The sequence below is a fragment of the Gymnoscopelus microlampas genome, assembly GCF_963454915.1.
Source record: "Gymnoscopelus microlampas genome assembly, chromosome: 13".
NCBI classification, from domain to species: Eukaryota; Metazoa; Chordata; class Actinopteri; order Myctophiformes; family Myctophidae; genus Gymnoscopelus; species Gymnoscopelus microlampas.
The window spans coordinates 45,850,923-45,872,329 of NC_139950.1; the positions used below are offsets into that span (position 1 = coordinate 45,850,923).

The 21,407-nt window shown below is 41.9% G+C and overlaps 1 protein-coding gene across 2 annotated transcripts in view; it reads right to left on the bottom strand.

Moving 5' to 3' along the window:
- Window positions 1-21,407, bottom strand: part of mcu (mitochondrial calcium uniporter) — a 143,070-nt gene that overhangs the window by 69,929 nt on the left and 51,734 nt on the right. The window contains exon 2 of one of the 2 annotated variants that reach the window (XM_084076902.1): window positions 8,378-8,488. In XM_084076902.1, coding sequence (XP_083933028.1) covers window positions 8,378-8,488 — 111 coding nt within the window. Of the gene's footprint in view, window positions 1-8,377; window positions 8,492-21,407 lie in introns of both variants that reach the window. The other variant, XM_084076901.1, reaches the window with a different exon arrangement.

Here is a 21,407-nt window from a genome sequence, read left to right on the forward strand (position 1 = left end):
CACGGCCAAATGTATATGAATTTAGGGGTCCTTGCCATGAAAAAAGGTTGAAAACTACTGACCTAGACAGTCCTAGCCCGCCCGCTGCAGTATAGTAGCATGTAAACACAGTCCTAGGGAAGTCCTCTATGCTCCTTTTTCACTACTGTATATGCACCGTACTACCCCCCCCCCCCCCCCCCGCCTTCTGTACGATATACCCAGCCTGAGCCTCTCCATTTCATTGAGCCTAATGACACACAAGCAAAAAAACGCACAGCCACACAAACACAGCATGCACACAGCAGACACTCACACGCACACGCACCCACACACACAGACAGAAAAGAACGGGAGCTAATGCACACTACTGCTGTGCTGTCCACAGCTAGTAGGATCGTAAGGCACTCAGGGAACAAATATCCTGTTGGTCTCATCATAAAAATTTCATTCCGTGGATCCATCCAGCCTGTTGTTGGTCGAGGCGAGCGCAATGCATTTTCCCTGGTGAAAAATATACACACTTAACCTTGAGCCTGCATCTCTTTAGCCCATTAAGACCGGGGGGAACGCATCCGTGTGTCATTGTAAGATTTCTTTGACTATTCAAAAAAAATATACAAGCTCATAGAGCTTGTATATCTGCTATTTTTCTTTGAAAAATCATGAACATTTTGGCAAATCTTTGAATATATATATTTTTAAGCGAACATATTTAACTGTCAAATGTCTTCATTTTTCTGAAAAAACTATTGTTGCTATGTCTGTGGTGCTCAAACTTTTTCTTGTCAAGGACCCCCAAAATTATATGTTTTTGGCTGCCGATCCCCATCAAAAAATGTTGTTCCAGGGACCCCCCCCAGAAGCAAAAATTGAAGTTACTTAATGCTCGCTTGAAAAAAAAAATATATATATTAAAATATTTGCACAAATGTTCACGATTTTTCAAAAATAGCAGATATACAAGCTCATAGCGCGGCACTCGGTGCCGCGCTATGAGCTTGTATATCTGCTATTTTTGAATAGCCCAAAGTATAACATAATGCCGGTTACACAGATGCGTTCCCGGTCTCAATGGGTTAACATAATGCATCTGCTTTGCACCCAGCTGGCCCCCTATAAAAGGGATAAAGAGCCCAGGGATGCACTGTGTTTGTCTGGGGGTCACTCATCTGGAAGTTTACAGTAGTTGGCAGAGAGGAGCAGCCCCTTCCTGCCCCGTTCTGTGCTGCCCTCCTAGGTCTCTATACGTGACAACACTTTGTGACAAGAACATTCTGGCCCTGTTACGCGCATGAATGCATAAGTACATTCTCTTATCTCCTTCTGTCTTTGCACAGAAAACACACGCGCACACACACGCACACACACACACCTTTCGTTTTAGTCAATAGTCTTTTAGAGATTCTTTTTTGTGTGGCCTTTTCTGCCTTTATTGATAGAACACAGTAGACTGACAGGAAATGGGAGAGACGGGGAGAGTGACACGCCGCAAATTAAGGTCGGGATTCGAACCCGCGATACGTTGTCAGGTAATGCAGCATAGGTGCCCGGAATGCTGCGCCAGTCATCCAGGCCTAGTCAATTGTCTTTTGAATACAATTCCATTTAGTTTTAGTCATATGAAATGTTTTAGTTTTTGTCTAGTTTTAGACGACTAAATATCATAAGATTATAGTCGATTAAATCTACAGTTGATTTAGTCGACTAAAATGTATTTCGGCGGTGCCTTGATGGCGTCGTAGTGGCTGACTTTACACTTGGTTGCATGCTGACAATAACTCACAAAGCTTGTAGTAACACCCGAGCGCAACCAAACATAAAACGACTTGTCTTTTAGTTCTACTGGATCTCTTCTCCACTAGTTCCTCCCTAACATCTGTTTTTTTTCTAGTCTAGTTTTTATTTGTTGACGAAATTGTCAATATATTTAGTCTTAGTTTTAGTCACCATAGCTTAGTTTTTATAAAGATGAAAAAAGACGAAATCAACACTGACGCACACACACAGTAACTTTTGTAATATTTAGAGTTATTTCCAACCCCCCAACAGAACCAGCTGTTTGATGGAAAATCAATTTGTAATAATACTGTCCGTGTTCCCTGATGCTCTTCATTGAGCCGTCTCATCTCAGACATATCTATCCTACAGTAATTGCCCAATCGAGGCCTTTCACTGAATGCTTTGAAGAAACAGCAGTTGCTGTGTTCAAAACAACAATAGCTATGCATTGATTTATGAGGTATACAGTATATCGACATAAATGTATTATTATCGTCTCGGTCGGGTGGAAACCTCATGTGTCCAAAACTGTACATGATGAATACAAATTAAAGATAGGGTAAGTGATTTTCTTTGGTTAAAATAAGTGTTAAATGGCTCTATATTCTGATAGTACTCATTGCTATAGAGTGTTTGTTCAGTAAAAGGAGTCTCCTTGTCTCTCCAGCTCTTTATTAAACAGAAAATGCATTTTTGTTTCAGTTTCAGTTTCATTTCCAATTTGATCCAATCAGGATAGAGAACTCAATCAGGATATAGATTAAACAAGTGAAATTGGAAGTGATGACACTAAGAAATGAGCAGACAAAATTGGAACTGGAACACTATACAAATGAAGCTTAAAAATGGGTACTTTCTCCTGATTGGCTGAGATTTTGACACCTACCGGAAAATGTATTTTCTGTTTATTAAAGAGCTGGAGAGACGGGGAGACTCCTGTTACTGAACAAACACTCTATAGCAATGATTACTATCAGATTATAGTGCTTTAACCTTTTAACAAAATACTTTTTGTTTTAACCAAAAAATATCACTTACCCTACCTTTAAATGTATTTAGTTTATTTATTTATTTATATTTTTGTGGCTTTTTGGTCTTTATTTATAGATAACAGTAGAGACAGACAGGAAACAGGGAGGGAGATGGTGAGAGAAATGCAGCAAAGATAGTCGGGAACGGAACTCGAAATGTTTTTCATTTCTCGATTATGTAATAAGACTATTTAAATGTTCAATTTGAGCATTTTTGTTTAAGTAACTGAAAAGTATCAAGTAATATAATATATTACCATTGCTCAGTCAGTAAATATTCTAATGAAATGTATTACTTTAAAATAAGTCATATGTAATCTATTAAAAATATAAAGTAACTTGCCCCACACTGGTAATAATTGTGACAAGCCTAGTGTGATGACTGGACCTTGTGGAACGGTAATTTCATGCTTTTCCCAATGTTTACCCACTCTAACACTAACACCGCCACAGAAATGAATAATTAGGCCTTTTCTCTTTGAAAGTGGTTAAGTTTAACCACACAGTTACAGCCAGCCATGCTTGAAGGAAAAGAACTACACAAACTTTCCACACAATTAGATTAGAGACAATGTAGACACACTGGAGTCCATTCAGCATATTCTTCTGTACTAGGCTCCATCTAAGACTCTCTCCACTTAATCCACTAAGATCGGGAACGCATTTGTCATTGTTTTATTTCTTTGGCTATTAAAAAATAGCAAATATAGAGTACAGAAGTCCTGACGTCACTCGTTCATCCCCTATTTCGTAAAGTAATTTCTCTATGGAGAATAACATTGGGTCATTGTCAGGGAGGTGGCTCTGTAATCGTTTATGATAGTCAGTCACTCATAATTTGATACAGTCTGTTCTGGCGAAAATGTAACTAATTCGGCGGAAGTAACGTTAGCGTTTTCTCACCGCCAGTTGATGCTTCATATCCATGAGAGTCAAGCCGCCGGGATCATTTGTTTATTTTTGGAACACAGTTCTTATTTGACGCGATATTAAAGACGTCTATGGGAATTCAGAACGGGGGTGGAAAACCGCGAACCAGGTAGGATGTGTAAATTACGTCAGACTTCGGTGCTCTATACAAGCTCATAGAGCTAAGAGCTTGTAGATCTGCTATTGTTTTGAAAAATCTTGACAATTTGTGCAAATCTTTGAATATATGTAAGTGAAAAAATGTTAACTCCAATTATTTGCTTCTGGGGGTCCCTGGAACCAAAAAAAAGTTTGATAACTACATATTTAGAAGGCCTTTGTAGAATGGGACTCAGGTCTTAAAACTTGTTCTCTGTAGGTCCACAGTGAAATCCTCAGAGTTCATTTATCATCTGTAACTCTGAGTGTGTGCTCATGTAACCGAGGGACCGTTTCATTACATTGGTACATGTTTCAGAGTTAAATGAACGCAGAGGACTTTACTGCGTACGGTTTGATGTGGACCCAGCAGCATAACGTCATTACCGGAGGCACTTGGAGCTTCCTAATATCATCATTATTGAAACCAAGCCAAGTCTGAACAGTGGGGTTTGGTTTTAATGAGGTCGAATTCATTTTTCTGCAGGTAATTGATTCATTTAAAGCCCCCTATCCGGTATTAAAAATATATATCATCCCCCATTTTTCTCTCAATTTAATCATCATGCCAATTCCTACCACCTTGTGTACAACAAGCCAGCGGTGGAAAAAGTACTTGAATTCTTTACTTAAGTAAAAGTACCAATGCTGCAATGTAGGAGTACTCGGTTTCACGTAAACGTCCGGAATTAAAAATTTACTTGAGTAAAAGTACAAAAGTATTGGAATAAAAATGCACTTAAAGTACCAAAAGTAGAAAGTAGTACAAAGTACTTATTATGCAGAATGTCCCGTTTCACAAGTTCAAAATGTATATAAAATGTAGAAAACTATTTTGAAAATAGCAGATCTACAAGCTCACAATGCGTCGCATCGCGACGCATTGTGAGCTTGTAGATCGGCTATTTTCAAATGGCCGAAATGCATACAGGGCTGAAATGGTTAAAGGTAGGGTAAGTGATTTGCTTTGGTTAAAATAATTGTTAAATAGCTCTATATTCTGATAGTACTCATTGCTATAGAGTGTTTGTTCAGTAAAATGAGTCTCCTTGTCTCTCCAGCTCTTTATACAACAGAAAATGCATTTCATTTCAGTTTCATTTCCAATTTTATCCAACCAGGACAGAGAACTCAATCAGGATACAGATTAAACAAGTGAAATTGGAAGTGATGACACTAAGAAATGAGCAGAAAAAATTGGAACTGGAACACTATACAAATTAAGCTTAAAAATGGGTACTTTCTCCTGATTGGCTGAGATTTTGACACCTACCGAAAAATGTATTTTGTGTTTATTAAAGAGCTGGAGAGACAGGGAGACTCCTGTTACTGAACAAACACTCTATAGCAATGATTACTATCAGAATATAGTGCTTTAACCTTTTAACAAAAAACTTTTTGTTTTAACCCAAAAATATCACTTACCCTGCCTTTAAGTACAGTACTTAGTGTAAATGTACTTAGTTACTTTACACCAGTGTGTACAGCCACCATCGCTGCCAACCCCTACCGCTTGGTCTTGGGCGTGTGTAGACATTAACCACATGCCTCCTCTGATACGAATGAAATCACCAGATGCTTCTCTTTCACCTGACAGACAGTGAGGGGTTTCACCAGGCAGGGGGACGTGACAGTGAGGGGTTTCACCAGGAGGACGTGACCAACGCGGAACAACCTGCTATATTCTCAGTTCTGCGCCACTGAACAGGCACCGCGCCTAACCTGTATGCGAGTCGCTATCATCACAGTGACAAAGATCGATCTCCCCGCCCAGCCTCCCTCCTGTGAATAATATAGACAAATTGTGTTTGCTGGAGCCGGAGGCACCGTTTTCCCCATACAGTAGATGATCGGTTTTAATCTGTAAGACTCAACGCTGTGACGTTTAATCTAAAAACACCCTCAGTTTCTCCCTCCAGGTTGTGTAATGTCTTTGTTTACTGAAATCGGAATTTAAAGGACCATTGCAGCACCCATTTCCAATATATAATTGGTCCTAATGCTCATTATAAGATGGTACCATTTACAGGTTTTTTTGTTATTAATGCGAGAGCATTAGCATGCTAACTTTCCAAGAATAGAAAGCCTGCCGTTTCTATTAGCTTGGATTCCACATCGATGATGTCACTGGTAGGCAGGTTTCTGAACTGTCCTCTGAGACAGAAGCTGAGTAGAAAAAAAATGGCCCATATTATAAAGAGCATTAGTGAGGCTGAAGACCACTTAATAGGTTTTAAATGGGTGGAGTCGTCCTTTAAGGGCAACAGAGAGTGAGAGATAAATGAGACAAAGAAAGAGCGAGAGAGAGAGAGAGAGAGAGAGAGAGAGAGAGAAATATGAGAGAGAGAGAGAGAAAGAAAGAGAGAGACAGAGAGAGAGAGAGAGGGCTTTGCTAAGATGCAATGAAAGTGAGTTCTTTCAGCATCTCAAAATAGATTTTTTTTCATATTGTTCATTACATTATGTCTCTCATATTGGATAAACCCCTACCTGCACCTCACCTCCACTGTGAGGAACAGGGGAGGATAATGGCTCCTCTTCTCCTGGAAGATGGATCCTGTTCAAAAGGAGCATAGAAATGCTCAGGGAGGCCATCCATGCCTCCCTGAGGTAATGGAACCTCATCACGATTTTTTGAAGAAAGAATTTATAGAGAGAGAGCACCCAAAGGACACGTCTGACCATCTGCCCCCTGACAACACAGTCAAATCCTGAGTGTTATAATGCAACTCTGAGAGCGTACGAAATGGAACCAAACGGACCCGTAAGGGTCCATTTGTACGCTCTCAGAGTTAACTTAACTCTAAGCTGAGGATTTTACAGGGTGGGATTTCTGAGCCTTGCCGTCGTCGATATAATAATAATAATACTAGAAAATGTGCTCCTCGGAGCACAAGTCTCCGCTAGCAGACCCGTGCTATTTTAACCAAAAAGGAAATCACTTACCCTATCTTTAACCATAGTTTTCTAGAAATGTTCTGATTCTTAGATTAGAACATCTAAGGATTAGAACATCTAAGGATTAGAACATGTTAGCTTGGCTAACATGTTCAATCCTTGGCTGATTGCACTGATGTCACTTCGAAACATGTAAACAATGTTTTGAAGTAAGACACCTATTTATAGGCCTCTATTTCGTCATGCGTCTCGCTAGCCAATCAAAGCACACCCTTTCAACATATTGTCACGTGTCAGGTGTCACGTGAAGCTTGACCAATGTTAGCTTGGTGGACACACGGAAGGACGAGAACGAAAACATAGTCTCCTGGCGGAGACAACAACAATATCTATATATGAACGTTGCTATGTTCAGATGCCCTCTCCATCCCCCTCCCATCACACAGTGGAGCCTAATAAAGCAGCAGTCTGCGCTGGAGGCTTTACACAGGCCTCAAATCAATGATGTCTGGAACAAGGGGGCCTGGTTATTCTGAGCTCCCTCAAAATCCACCCATAAGCCTACTTACTTTCCCCCCCAAGTGTGCCATACGCAGTGTGTGTACGACCACGTGCACACACACACACAAACCATGCACTAAGGCTGAATGATAGACGTAAAAAAAAGCATCTAATTGCAAACAGAATGTTAAACTGCGGCCGACATCATTACAAGTTCGGCAACTACAAAATATTCTCTTTCCCCCAACTAAGTGAGTGATACACAGACGCGCGCACACACACACACACACACACGCACACACGCAAGCATGCACGCACACACACACACACACCATACTAGGCGGAAAAACTAATTGCATACAGAATTTTTTTAACTGCGATTAACATCATCACAAGTTCGTCAACAGTAAAATATTCTATTTGATGATTCGTGGATCAATGCTCAGTCTATGGCACTGGAATAATTGTTTGGTAGTCAGAAGTGGTGCAATTTGGAAATTGCTGTAATTCATGCTGCGATTGCGATAAACAGAAACAGAAACACACACACACACACACACACACACACACACACACACACACACACACACACACACAGACAGACAGACAGAGTGCCGGTTTAGACTCCACAGGGGCCCTACGGAGGATACGGGACACATGCACGCGCGCGCGTGCATGTGTCCCTCGTGTGCGCGCGCGAGATTTTTTTCCGGGTTTCCCGCGGATAAAGTTACTTTTTTTGTTACTTTATTTGGGTTTTAGGGTTAGGGTTACCAAAACACTCTGACTGTCACTGAGAGGGGAGGGGAGGCGGAGCAGACAGCACACACCAGAGCGTGCCACTGACAGCCAATCAGACAGCTGTCTGACTGTCTCATTCAAGCCAAGCAGTGCTGCGCAGCCTGCGCGGATGTGAACGCAGTAATGCACGTTATTTTCTGCTGAAGGGAGGGGGCGGAGAGGGGGCCCCTTTGATCGGCGGGTAGGCGGGGCCCTACGCAACCTGCGTAGTGTGCGTATAGGGTGGACCGGCTCTGGACAGACAGACAGACAGACACACACACACACACACACACACACAGACACAGACACACAGATATGTGTAAACACACACTCACCTGTGGAGACAGGGCAGTGGGCGGCTGGGTGAACAGTGAGGAGTGGGCTGCTGACCGGAGGCCATGTGGTCTCCTGACAGTCTGGTGGGGGAGAGGAGCAGACAGCGCCTCCTGCTGGGGGGGAGGAGGAAGAGAAGAGACAGACGGTCAGATGTGGGCGGCTATAGCTGGCTACGACTCATTGTAAATGATCATTGCAATTATTGAATTGGAAAACAACAGGCACGTAAGGCTCAGACGTTACATCAGTATATGTATCTGCGAGCAAAAAAAAAGCAGTTTAATATAAGTAGATATTAACAGCAATGACGACGACGCAACGCACAGAAGAATGGCCACTTCTGGTCAGACGAAGGAGGAGCCAGGCCCGGAGTCAACCCCACAGTGCCTAGAGCCTCCTAGTGTAGGACAACACCTGCTGCTAACATCTCACCTGCCACCCTAAAGCCTAACACCCTAATTGGCACTGTCCCTAACTACCCCCAAGAGACAGTGGGGGCAGTAGCATGCCACTTGGACACAGGACACAGTTGCCTGGAGGAGGGTGTCTGTTGCAAGACCCAAAACACCCAGTGATTCCAGGAAACAACACTGATCATGTGTCCAAGTTTGTGCATCAGTAGATGTTTTTGTTTACTAAAGTGCTGTATTCTCCACCTTGTGACATACTGTAGGGGTCATATACACTTTCTTTTCAAATCCAATCCAAACCATGTGGACGTCTGGACGAGACGACACAGGGAAACACATCCAACAGCAACTTCGCAATTTGTAGACTCGTTTTCAGACCAGTAGGTTATATATTCATCTGTTAAATTATGCGCGTGTAGGTGGATGATAAGAGGGTTCATTACGCATGGGAATGCATGGAATACATTCACCTGAGATATTAAGATGTATTCCACACACACACACACACACACACACACGCCACCCAATGCAGAGGACAAAGAGAGAGAGATAGAGATATGGGCTTGTCTAACCTCACTCACTGAGAGGTTAACACTACAGTACAACACACAGCTACTGGAGGTTAGCTCTGTCATGTTGGAGTGCTTTATTCTTATAGCTCTCAGCAGTGGCTTGTCAACACAGTGTGGCCCCCCCGTTTCAACAGGGCCCTTCTGGACACTCCTGCCTCTCCTACTCACAGCCGTTTGCCTTTGATAACAGCGCAATCTCAATCAAACAGGAGTGCTCAGAAAGGTCAGGCCTAATGATTAGGGTTTTCCTCGCATTGACAACGACAGCACCACCACCACCACCACCCTACCCCCGATACCCTGCACCCACCCACATTGTTTTTTTTACAAACTTATGAAACTGCAGTCCAACCCAATAGACAATACGGTATATTGACCCCCAATCAGCTGGTTTGATGTCGACAATGTGTGTTGAAAAGGGGCCTGTTAACAGGAACAAACACACACAGGATATTACTTGGGGTCACTTGGTAAGAGTGCATAGAATATGGTCTCTGTCGGGTGGAACCTTCATGTGTCCAAAACCGTTACTTTTCAGGATTCAAATTCAGAAATAGTAGTAGCAGATCTGCAAGCTCGAAACGTGTCTCGAAACACGTTTCGAGACACGTTTCGAGCTTGTAGTGTATGATCGCTGTAGTACAGTGGTTCTCAACCAGTGGTCCTTGAGGGGGTTCCAGGTGGTCCCCAGCTAAATGATGGAGAGTTGGTAACCAAATGGACCCTTATAGATCTTTAACACTTGAGAGTGTAAAATGAAACCAAATGAAACCTTAAGGGTCCATTTGGTTTCATTTTACGCTCTCAAGAGTTAAATTAAATGGTAAATGGTGCATTTATATAGCGCTTCTATCCGAAGCGCTTTACATTGATTGTGCCATTAACCCATTCACACACACATTCATACACCGATGGCGGAGGAAACCATGCAAGGCACCAACCTGCTCATCGGGAGCAATTAGGGGTTCAGCGTCTTGCTCAAGGACACTTCGACACTAACTCTAGGGGAGCGCCCCAGCCCGGGATCGAACTGGGAACCTTGCGGTTTTCCAGTTCACTCTACCCGGCCACTCTACCCCTGAGCCACTGCCGCCCCTTATTTGTTAAACATCTGCGTTACTTAATTAAATAATTGTTATTTTGATCAACGTGTGCCTGTTATCTCTCCACATCAATACAGCATGGAATTGTTGACAAAACTGTATCCAACAATAACAAGTTTTGGGTTTGTGAGTCTAAATCTCATCAAACTGTGGTCCGTGGCTCAGATGCTGAATAAGTAATGGACCTCGATATGAAAAGGGTTGAAAACCACTGCTGTAGTATAATCAAGTAGGCCGGGCGTTAATTGACTAAAACAAAAACACAAAAGGTTAAAATATGGAGATAGGAGGTTTCTGCCCAACAGCAATGACACAGAGATAATAATAAAGTCCTTCCTGAAAGATATGGCCCCCGAGTTCAAATCCCACCCGAGGCTGTTTGCTTGCTCTTCCCTTTTCTCTCTCCTGCATTTCCTGTGTCTCACTGTCACTTATGTGAAAAGTGGAAGTGAAAATAAAGTCACTTGGAGGAGTGGGTTTTTAAACGGAATATCCTCTGCATTTACCGCAGGCAATTGACCTACGAACAGAGATAACATGGAGCAGAGGATCACTGCTATTCCTTTTTATCAGAGCAGTCAGAACTAACACCGCCCGCCTCGGATATGTACAGGATTCTGGTTAACCCATTCAATCCGGGAACGCATCGGTGTCATTTTAAGATTTATTATGCTATTCAAAAATAGCAGATCTACAAGCTCATAGCGCGGCACCGAGTGCCGCACTATGAGCTTGTATATCTGCTATTTTTTGAGAAATCGTGAAAATGTGTTGCAAATCTTTGAATATATATATATATATATATTTTTTTTTTAAGCAAACATTTGTAACTCAAATCTTTGCTACAAATTAAACAGTTTTTTGAGACAAAAAATATGTTGCTCAATCAAAAATCAGTGGTTCTCAAACTTTTTCATGTCAAGGACCCCTCAAAATGTATTTGGCCGCGGACCCCCATCTCAAAATATTGTTCTAGGGACCCCCAAAAGCAAAGATTTGAATTAAAAATGTTCGCTTTAAAATATACATTCAAAGATTTGCACACATTTTCAAGATTTTCCCCAAAAAAATGCAGATCTACAAGCTTGTAGATCGCACTATGAGTTTGTATCTGCTATTTTTGAATAGCCAAATAAATCTTAAAATGACACAGGTGCGTTCCCAGTTTGAATGTGTTAAGTGGTGTTCAGGGTCTGATAAAACAGTGTCTCCCTGCCTTCGCTAACCCTTCCTCTACTGCTGAGGCGGAACAGACTTTGATGCATTTCTCAAATTGCCAGGAGGGAAAATTTAGCGAAGCCATTAGGTTTCCAACCGAAGGGCATATCGACGCTGTCAGAGAAACCTCTTATATCTCCATATTCTAACTCTTTGCAGGGTTTTTTTGTTGTTGTTTTTTTGGGGGGTATTTGGATCATACTACTATCACACAAAAGCAATGACATTTCTACCCGCCAGACGATATTTGTTCTGCCACAGGATTCAAGATATAGCAGTCTAATCCATCCATATTCACAATAGCAGACACTTATTTTCTATCGGTTACACAGTCCATGAAGCCTTGAATTCATGGAGAGTTTTTTGTCAATAATTCAATGACCGGCAGAGTTTCCTGTAAAAGACTCAAATGACCTTCATCTCAGTCTGCTAGCGGAGACATTAGCATCTTTCCGCCGCTCATCAAATTATTGGCTTTTGGAATGCGACAAAATAATCTCCACGAATTCAAGGCTTCATGGGGTGTGTAATTGATTGAAAATAAGTCATATTTTGGATGAACCAATCCTTTATCAAAGACAAGCAAAATGAGGAAACAAAAGTAGGTAATTACTGTACTAATTAGCAAGGGGCATCATTAGCATCTTAGGTATCCATGGTGTAAAAGCGTGACTAAGTGTTCCGCAGTAGAATCCTCAGTGTTCCATTTATTAAGTGTTTACCTCTAGGCTTTATGCCCTCATGTTTTAAATGTTTTGTTTCTTAGATGTTTTTTTTAATAGTGAAGATTATTTTTTTTAATGCAATTGCCTATTGTAGCACTTTTACAAATGTAAAGTGCATTATAAATAAAATCCATTATTATCATTATTATTATTATTATTATTATGTAGTTGTAACTGTGTGCGAATCCAAACGGACCCTTTGCTTACATTTCCACACTCTCAGAGTTAACACTTGAATCTGTGTCATTTTTAGATTTCTTTGGGCTATTAAAAAAATGCAGATCTACAAGCTCATACGAGCTTGTAGATCTATTTTTGTAATCGTGATTTTTTTTTGCAAATCTTTGAATACATATATATCTTTAAAGCAAACATTTGTAACTCAAATCTTTGCTTCAGGGGGATTCTACAAATGTCTTCTAAATCCTAACAGTTTTCTGAACCACGAAGAGTGTGGTGACATCTGGAGAGACAGAGGACGGCCGGAGAGACAGAGGACGACCCGGGGTGCAGACGAGGGTTGGCAGCCCAAAGCACTTCTTCTGTGAGGAAGAACCCAAAAGCTACAGGCTGCTGTGAAACCCTGCAGGGAGGGTTTAATCCATCAAGGCAGAGTGAGATGTTTGAGCCCAGCAGCAGCAACGACGACGATGCAACTCACAGAAAATCCCCGACTTCTGGTCAGACGAAAGAGGAGCCAGGCCCGGAGGCAACGCACAGTGCCTAGAGCAGGGGTGATGCAACTTTGATGATGGAGAAGGCCACTATTCCACACTCACTCCAGAGGGCCACATTGCATGTACTGTGGGACAGACACCTCTTATATCTGTATTTTTACTTTTTCTGCCATTCTATGTCACACAAAAGTAGCAAAAATAGCCGATCTACAAGCTCAAAACGCGTCGCGTTTTGAGCTTGTAGATCTGCTATTTTTGCTATTTTTGAATTGGAATCCAGATTCAGAATAGAGCTTGTGGGCTTGTGGATCGGCTATATTCAGAATAGAGCTTGTGGGCTTGTGGATCGGCTATATTCAGAATAGCCGATCCACAAGCTCAAAACGCATCGCAGTGCGACGCGTTTTGAGCTTGTAGATCTGCTATTTTTGCTATTTTGGAATTGGAATCCAGATTTTTTTTTTTGCTATTTTTGAATTGGAATCCTGAAAAGTAACTTTTTTTTTTTTTTCAAATGCATTTAGTTATACTTATGTTAACTTTCTGAACTTAAATACAAATACATTGGACATAAAAAAGAAAATTGAATTTTAATACTAGTCATTAAGCTACTAATATAGATTGAAGAAATTAAAGCGGGTCATGTTTGCATGTTTGGAATTGTAACAGCTGAAATCAATAATATATCAGTATTCCGATATTAACCTGCCAGCCGCATTAAGTGAAGGTGGGGGGCCGCATGTGGCCCCCGGGCCGCCAGTTGCCCATGTATGGCCTAGAGCCTCCTAGTGTCGTCAACACCAGCTGCAACATCTCGACTAAACTGGCCTGGCATCGGCCGGACTGATGGCGTGGATTCACGTATGTCATTCACACATGCCGTGTGTCAGTGGATCCGAGTTGTCGGTCTGGCTAGTGCCAGGCTAACCCTAACCCCCCCTAATTAGCACTGTCCCTAACTGCCCCCCAAGAGACAGTGGGGGCAGTAGCATGCCACTTGGACACAGGCCGGGGGGTCTGATCAGCCTCGGTCGGGTCGCCTGGAGGAGGGTGTCTGTTGCGAGACCTGAAACACCCAGTGACTCCAGGTAACAACACTGATGATGTGTCCAAGTTTGTGCATCAGTTGATGTTTTACTAACTGAAACACTTATGTTGCGATATTTCATGTCAAGGACCCCCAAAATTATATGTATTTTGTTGCAGACCACCATCTCAAAATATGTTGTTCCAGGGACCCCCCACAAGCAAAGATTTGAGTAAAAAAATGTTTGCTTTAAAAAAAAATATATATATATTTTCAAAGTTTTGCACAAATTTAAGATTTTTCAAAAATAGCAGATCTACAGACTCAAGCTATTTTTGAATAGCCAAAGTATAGAATAATAGTAAAAGTGGTTAAAATCTGCGTTCAACAGAATGATGTGTTCAACATAATCTGAGGATTTTACTGTGTGTGTGTGTGTGTGTGTGTGTGTGTGTGTGTGTGTGTGTGTGTGTGTGTGATTTGAAGAGCAGTTGCTCTGAGCTACTCTGTGCCACCAGTTGAGACAGTGTGCCAGTTGAGACACGAGACAGTCTATTTCTGTTGATTAGTCTCTACAGAGGACATCAGCAGGTCTCACTACACAACACGCCAACTAGGACAGCACAAATCACACACACACACACACACACACACACACACACACACACACACACACACACACACACACACACACACACACACACACACACACACACACACACACACACACACACACACACACGTTGGTATTACTATACCAACATGGACATCAACATTTTTAACACCAACCCTAAAGACTGAGCCCCGAAAAGACCAGATCTAAAAGCTCACAATTATGAGTGAGTTGGTAGCTTGTAGATCGGCCTACCTCCCCAAATACATTTTAACCATAAAAACAATCATTTCTCTTAGGACCAGGAAAATTGTCCTCACAATGTTGATTTTTCAATTCTACTAAACGTGTGGGAACATTTGGCCCTCACAAGTATCTATATATACACACAATTGGCTTAATTCCACACCCTGTTTTTCTGCATGCATACTTTGATTGGCTAGGCCTGATCACGTGGCAACTGTGATTGGCTAGGCCTGATCACGTGACGAAAGTGTAGGCTCATCACGTGGCGGAAGTGTAATGTAGCCTCCGTTAGCATGTTAGCCTCCGTTATGATGCAAATAGTAAGCTAATAATCGCTAATCGTTAACATGGGCTTTCCCATAGACAATGCTAATAGAAAGCAAAACATCGCTAACCGTTAACATGGCCTTTCACTTTCCCATAGACGATGCAAATAGTAAGCTAATAACTGTTAAAAGCTACGGACCAGACCTTCGGCACCCCCGCCCCAGCGAATGCAGTTCGGTTGTGCCCTCAGACGGAGTGAGACGGAATACCACTTCCGGTTCACTCTTTCACAATAAAATGGTTACTCTATTCCAAATAAACTCCAAAAATTATACACAAGTGATCTTTACCGTCTCTGTCTCCGATGTGCGGGCCAGGCCAAACCTCTAGTAGGAATAGCCTACAAGTAAACACATGCACACATACGGAATTGTATTGTTTGTATTGTAACATACACACACATTCCCCGGACTAAGAGTCTCTACTGACAAGCGCTCTTGCTTTGCTTTGGGAGGCAAAAGCAAAATAAGGGCCCAGCGCGGTTGTGTGTTCATAGTGAGACTGCCGTCAATGATGTCACATTAAACAGGCACCCACCACACAAACACGCCTGAAACTCTTTGTCACAGCAAATAAGCAGCCACCAGCTTGCCACATATTGATTTACTGATCGACATAACACAGCGCGTAATTGAGCGATGGCTAACTGCTGCAGCAGGCCAGGAGGCAATCTCATCTCATTTGATCAACAACGCGGAGTTACTGCTAAGCGTGGCTGACGGCCTCGGGCCGCAGCGAGCCTTCTCAGGTATCCCAACACTTTAGCCCCTTAGTCTCTTCACATGTTTGTCCAGCAATTTGCTGCGCTTGACACCTGGGTATATAACGTGATCCGCCCGTAATGTGGTCCCAGCGTGTTCTTGAGCCGTGGCCAGATGCTCGACTAGCATTCTGCCGCCTCGGCACATGTTTGCCGTCAAGTTATGGACTGACGCGGCCTTCACCAGCCAGCCACCTCGTTATTGGAACACCATCATCAGCAAAGCAACCAGAGAACGCACATGACACTCCCCCCAACCCCCCTCCCCGTGTAAGATGTGTCATTCTGCAGCTTAGAAGCTTCTACTTAGAAGTAGATCTTTCTCGCCGAAACAAATAGAGCTTAATATCCGCAAAGTCATAGGACATTATAAAACGAGTCGTAAAACAAGCTGGACTATGGTTTTGGTTTATTCTTTTTTTTTCTGTCCGTTTCTGCAGTGGTGTTCTTAAACGTCTAGGATAGGAGTTACATTACACTTATCCTTAAAGTTGGCCATAGAAACGTGACAATGTCATTGAATAGGCTGTTGTATAAAAAGGCACTGTCAGTCACAGACCATTGAGCCAAAGCCTGAAACAATGTCTATGGGTTGCTCTTTTTTTTTCAGCATCGATGTCTGGGGCAGGGACAGGGTTGTGTCTCCTGTTACTCTGACAGTGTAGCCTACAATATAACCAAATGGACCCCTTCCAGGTCCATTTATATTTGTACACACTCAAGTTAAATTATCACTGAGGACTTTTTACAGTGTGGCTACTATACCCAACATAAAACATCCCTGTCGATTCCAGTTCTAGCAAGGACGTTTTGAGGGAGGAGAAATTATTGTTGTATCGTGGACTAGGTGTGCATCGAATATAATAAAAGGATTCATAGGCATACTAATGTTACTGCGTGATGGTTTGATGAAAATCGACCCATCTTAACCCATTAAAACCAGGAAAGCATCTGTGTCACTTTAGATTTTTGCATTGGCTATTCAAAAATTGTTCATCTGCTATTTTGGAACATTTTTGAAGAAGGCATTTGTAGAATCGGCCTCAGGTCTTAAAATCTAAACGTAACTGCACAGAACAGGCCTGAGTATTGAACGTAGTAACGGAAGACGCCGACATGTGATTTTAAGTGTAAAACAAAATGGTCTTCTTCTGCACCTTGGGGGCTAAAAACGGCGATCAAAGAGGCATGTCTATAAATAACAACAGACAGCCGCAGCAGATTTTGTCACCAGCGCTGAAGTAAACCCCCAGAGGACCCCCCGGGATCCATTATCTTCAGAGAAAGTGAGAATCGGATGAAGTGCTTTGGTCAGCAGTGTGGTACAGTGGTGACCCTGTGACAGCAGAATGACCCCATAATAGGTTCATCTTCCCAGGGTCAGCAGTGACAATTAACCAGGACTAATAGTAAACCAGTGTAGATTTTGACAGCACATTTTGTCATAGTATTTTGAATAAAATGTCATTTAGTTTTAGTCATATTTTAGTCATCTGAAATGTTTTAGTTTTTGTCTAGTTTTAGACCAAAATCTGATGATATTTAGTCGACTAAATCTACAGTTGATTTAGTCGACTAAAATGTATTTTGGCGGTGCCTTGATGGCGGCGTAATGGCTGATTTTACGCTTGGTTGCATGCTGAAAATAGCCGATCTACAAGCTCACAACGCCAGAGTGCAACCAAACATAAAATGACTTGTCTTTTAGTTCTACTGGATCTCTTCTCCACTAGTCCCTCACTAACATTTTAGTCTAGTTTTTATTTGTTGACGACATTGTCAATATATTTAGTCATAGTTTTAGTCATCGTAGCTTAGTTTTTATTTCGTTTTCGTCAGTGAACAAAGGTAGTCGACGGACATTTTTCGTCATGGTTTTAGTCGACGAAATCAACACTGTAGTACACCAAACTAAAGTAGCTTCACCGCACAATCAACTACACCCAATACATTGGTACTGGCCCTCCGTGGCAGTGGCTTTTTGAAGTTCACCGGCCCCACCATTGTAACCACAGTCCCAGGAACATTTTGGCAAGAGTCGACCCCTGTAATAAATAAAGTGATGCAATAAAACATGCATTATAATTCAATGAGTTCTTCCACCATCTCCTCCTCGGTTGGTTGGTCTTGACGTCCTCCTGATGCCCATGCAGGCTGTAAATCCTGGCCTTCTGGAGGCGACAGGTTATAAATTACAGCTTGACAAGTCATTATCCTGCACTGTGAGTGTACTTTAAAAACTTTTCTCCACTTCACTTACTTGTCCGCAAGGTTCACATCAAGGTTATTATAGTTATTATATGTTTCAGTTTAGATTTGTTTTTAAAAGTGGCTTTGCTAGTTTAGTTTTGTTTTGAAAAGGCATAGTTTTAGTTTTTATTAGTTTTAAAGATTATTTTTTTGGGGGCTTTTTATGCCTTTATTTAGAGAGGGATAGGGAAAGTAGGCTGACAGGAAATGGGGAGAGAGATGGTGGGGTGACGCGCAGCAACAGTCCTCGGGAACGGGAGTCAAACCCACGACACGCTGTCAGGCTGGCACTGCAGCCTAGGTTGCCTGGACCGCCACGCTATGGCCCAGGCCATTTTGTATTAGTTATAGTGTTAGTTTTACTTTTTTATTGTAATATGGGTTACTTGTCAGGAGTGAGATTCAAAAAGTTCCAAAAAAATGTGAGAATAGCTTATTTTCAAAGATCTTTGAAAATGTTTGAAAATACTAGTCTTATGAAATATTGACAAAGACTTTGTAGATACACAATAGTTTCAGTTAGTTATCGTCTTTTTGTAAAGCCTAGTCTTTATTTTTATTTCAGATGACTAAAATGTTTTTCCAATTCTTTTGTTACAGTAGTTTTAGTGAACTATAATAACTCTAGTCTGCATATGTTGGCACTGATTTGAAGATCAAAGACTTCATTAAATTCAAGCCAACTCCAGCGTCACGCTGGGAGCTGAAACTTATTCTCTCTTCCACTCGTGCTACTGTACCTGTCACTCTCCCTCGGATCTTATCTTTCCTTTGAAACCTGTTTTTCTGCCCGGCATTTGGCTGGTTACCGGTGGGTTTTAAAAACATTTTACCATAAAGATGAAAGGAACACTACTTTCTGCCGCTGCGAGACTGTAGTGAATGCGTAAGTGAACTGCAGGTGCACTCTGCTCTGTGGCAGGCAGACAGTAGACGATTCCCGTCTGCGTTTCATCCAACTATCTGGCTTACAAACCGCTATGTTGTAGCTGCAATTAAACAAGACAATTTCATAAAAATCTTTGTCATTTTTAAGGGCATTATTTTACTGACCCGAGCCAGGCAAGCGTTTTTAAATAGCACTTCCAGAACAGCGGGCCATTTATAAATCCTTCTACACTCACACTATCCAACTCTCACTGGTAAGTCATTCACTATGAAACACAACCTGACACAGGACAGGAGGGTTCCAGCATAGAACAGCAGATGTCAGAACTGGGTGTATATGGAGGGTGACGCTTGGGTGGGGCGCAGGGTTTAAGTTCCTGCCCACCACAGTGTCAAACGCTAGGGGTTCGAATCCTCCAGTTCCCTGGAGTCCCTGAGTCAAGCCGTCCCTCGTTCAAGTTACAGTAGCTTCTTCTATATTATGAAAATTCTCCTCAAAATTCTGTCTCACTCCAGCTCCACAAAGGCTCAACAAAAGGGAATTAACTCGTTCTCATGCAATTCATCAAAAATGTGGAATGCCCTACCAAAAGGGGTAAAGGAGTGTAAAACCCTACTCACTTTCAAAACTGCCCTAAAGATACAGGACTTCAGGAGGCTGCAATTCGAAAATGGCCCCTGTCTAAGTCTTAACCTACCCCCCCCCCCCCCCCCCCTATTTCTTTTTCTTCTCTTGTACATATTTTTCACTCTTCATACCAGTAACCTGTAAGCTGATTGTATGACGTTCTGTATAGTAGTGTGTATATCTGTCTGTCTCTTATATGTCATCATGATTTGTGTGCATGGGGGTCTCATCTTAAACAAGCTCAGTGCTTAATGAGTCTCCCAGTTTAGTAGACCTTGTATTGTGAAGTTATACTTCCATGTACTGTTGTTCTCATGTCTTACTAAATAAAGTACATCAATCAATCAATCCATCATACTTTCACCTATAAGCTGACAATGTTTGTCTTCTTCGGGAATAGCGTGTACAGTACCTTTTGAAATCTTTTATACTTTTTGAAACATATTTTCACTATATTCGTAATAGGATTAAGTGGTAAATTCATAATATATTTTCTTCAAGTAAATGTACTTAGTTACTATCCACCACTGTGTATGACGATGACGCACCAACTTGGGGAAAGTTGGGGGAATGTATGACGTTACTCTTTTTTGAGATGGAGCCTCTAAAGTGTTTGCCCAGGATGGAACAGTACAGGTAGTTACTTTGAAATACAACCTGTCAGCTTACCTGACAGAGGGTTCCATCATAGAACAGCAGATGTGAGCGCGCGCGCGTGCGTGTGTGCGTGCATGTGTGTGTGCGTGCATGTGTGCGTGCGTGCGTGATCTTACTCTCCTACAGCTGGGAGACGGCTGCAGTGAAATCAAGGGGAGACTGTTTAGGCCAGTGGTTCTCAAACTTTTTCACGCGGACCCCCATCTCAAATATTTTGTCCCAGGGACCCCCAGAAGCAAAGATTTGTGCAACAAATGTTCGCTTAAAAAAATGTATATATTCAAAGGTTTGCACAAATTTTCACGATTTTTCAAAAATAGCAGATCTACAAGCTCATAGCGCGGCACTCGGTGCCGCGCTATGAGCTTGTATATCTGTTATTTTTGAATAGCCAAAGTATAAAAGGTCATAATTATTGTGATGCTATATTAACACATTTTGCTGGGTACCCCCTGGAACCCTCTCAAGTACCCCTGGGGGTCCCCGGAACCCAGTTTGAGAACCAATGGTTTGGGCAGTCCATCCAGTGGTTCAAGTGAATTAAAGGCGTAGTTCCCCCAAAACATATTTTTCTATCAATTACTCAATTCTAAGAGATTATGTTTTTCTTACATTCCTGATCCAATATTCCAGTATTTGATGAATTGAAGTAAATAGGAGGCCAGGGCAAAACTATATTAAAATAATGTATAAACTCATAAAACAACTCTCAGTGTAATCACAAGGAGGACTACTATATTGCAGATGTCAAAAGCGAACGTTTTAAAAATAGTTCTGCTCTCGTTAAGCTTGGCCTCCCATTTACTTCAATTCATGTGTGACCTTGAATTCTTTTTTTTCTTCGCGGAATCAGAGTGAAACCCCCCGTGATTAGCAACGGTCAGGGGATCGCTCATACTGGAGATAAATATTCTGTGACTACTTGAAA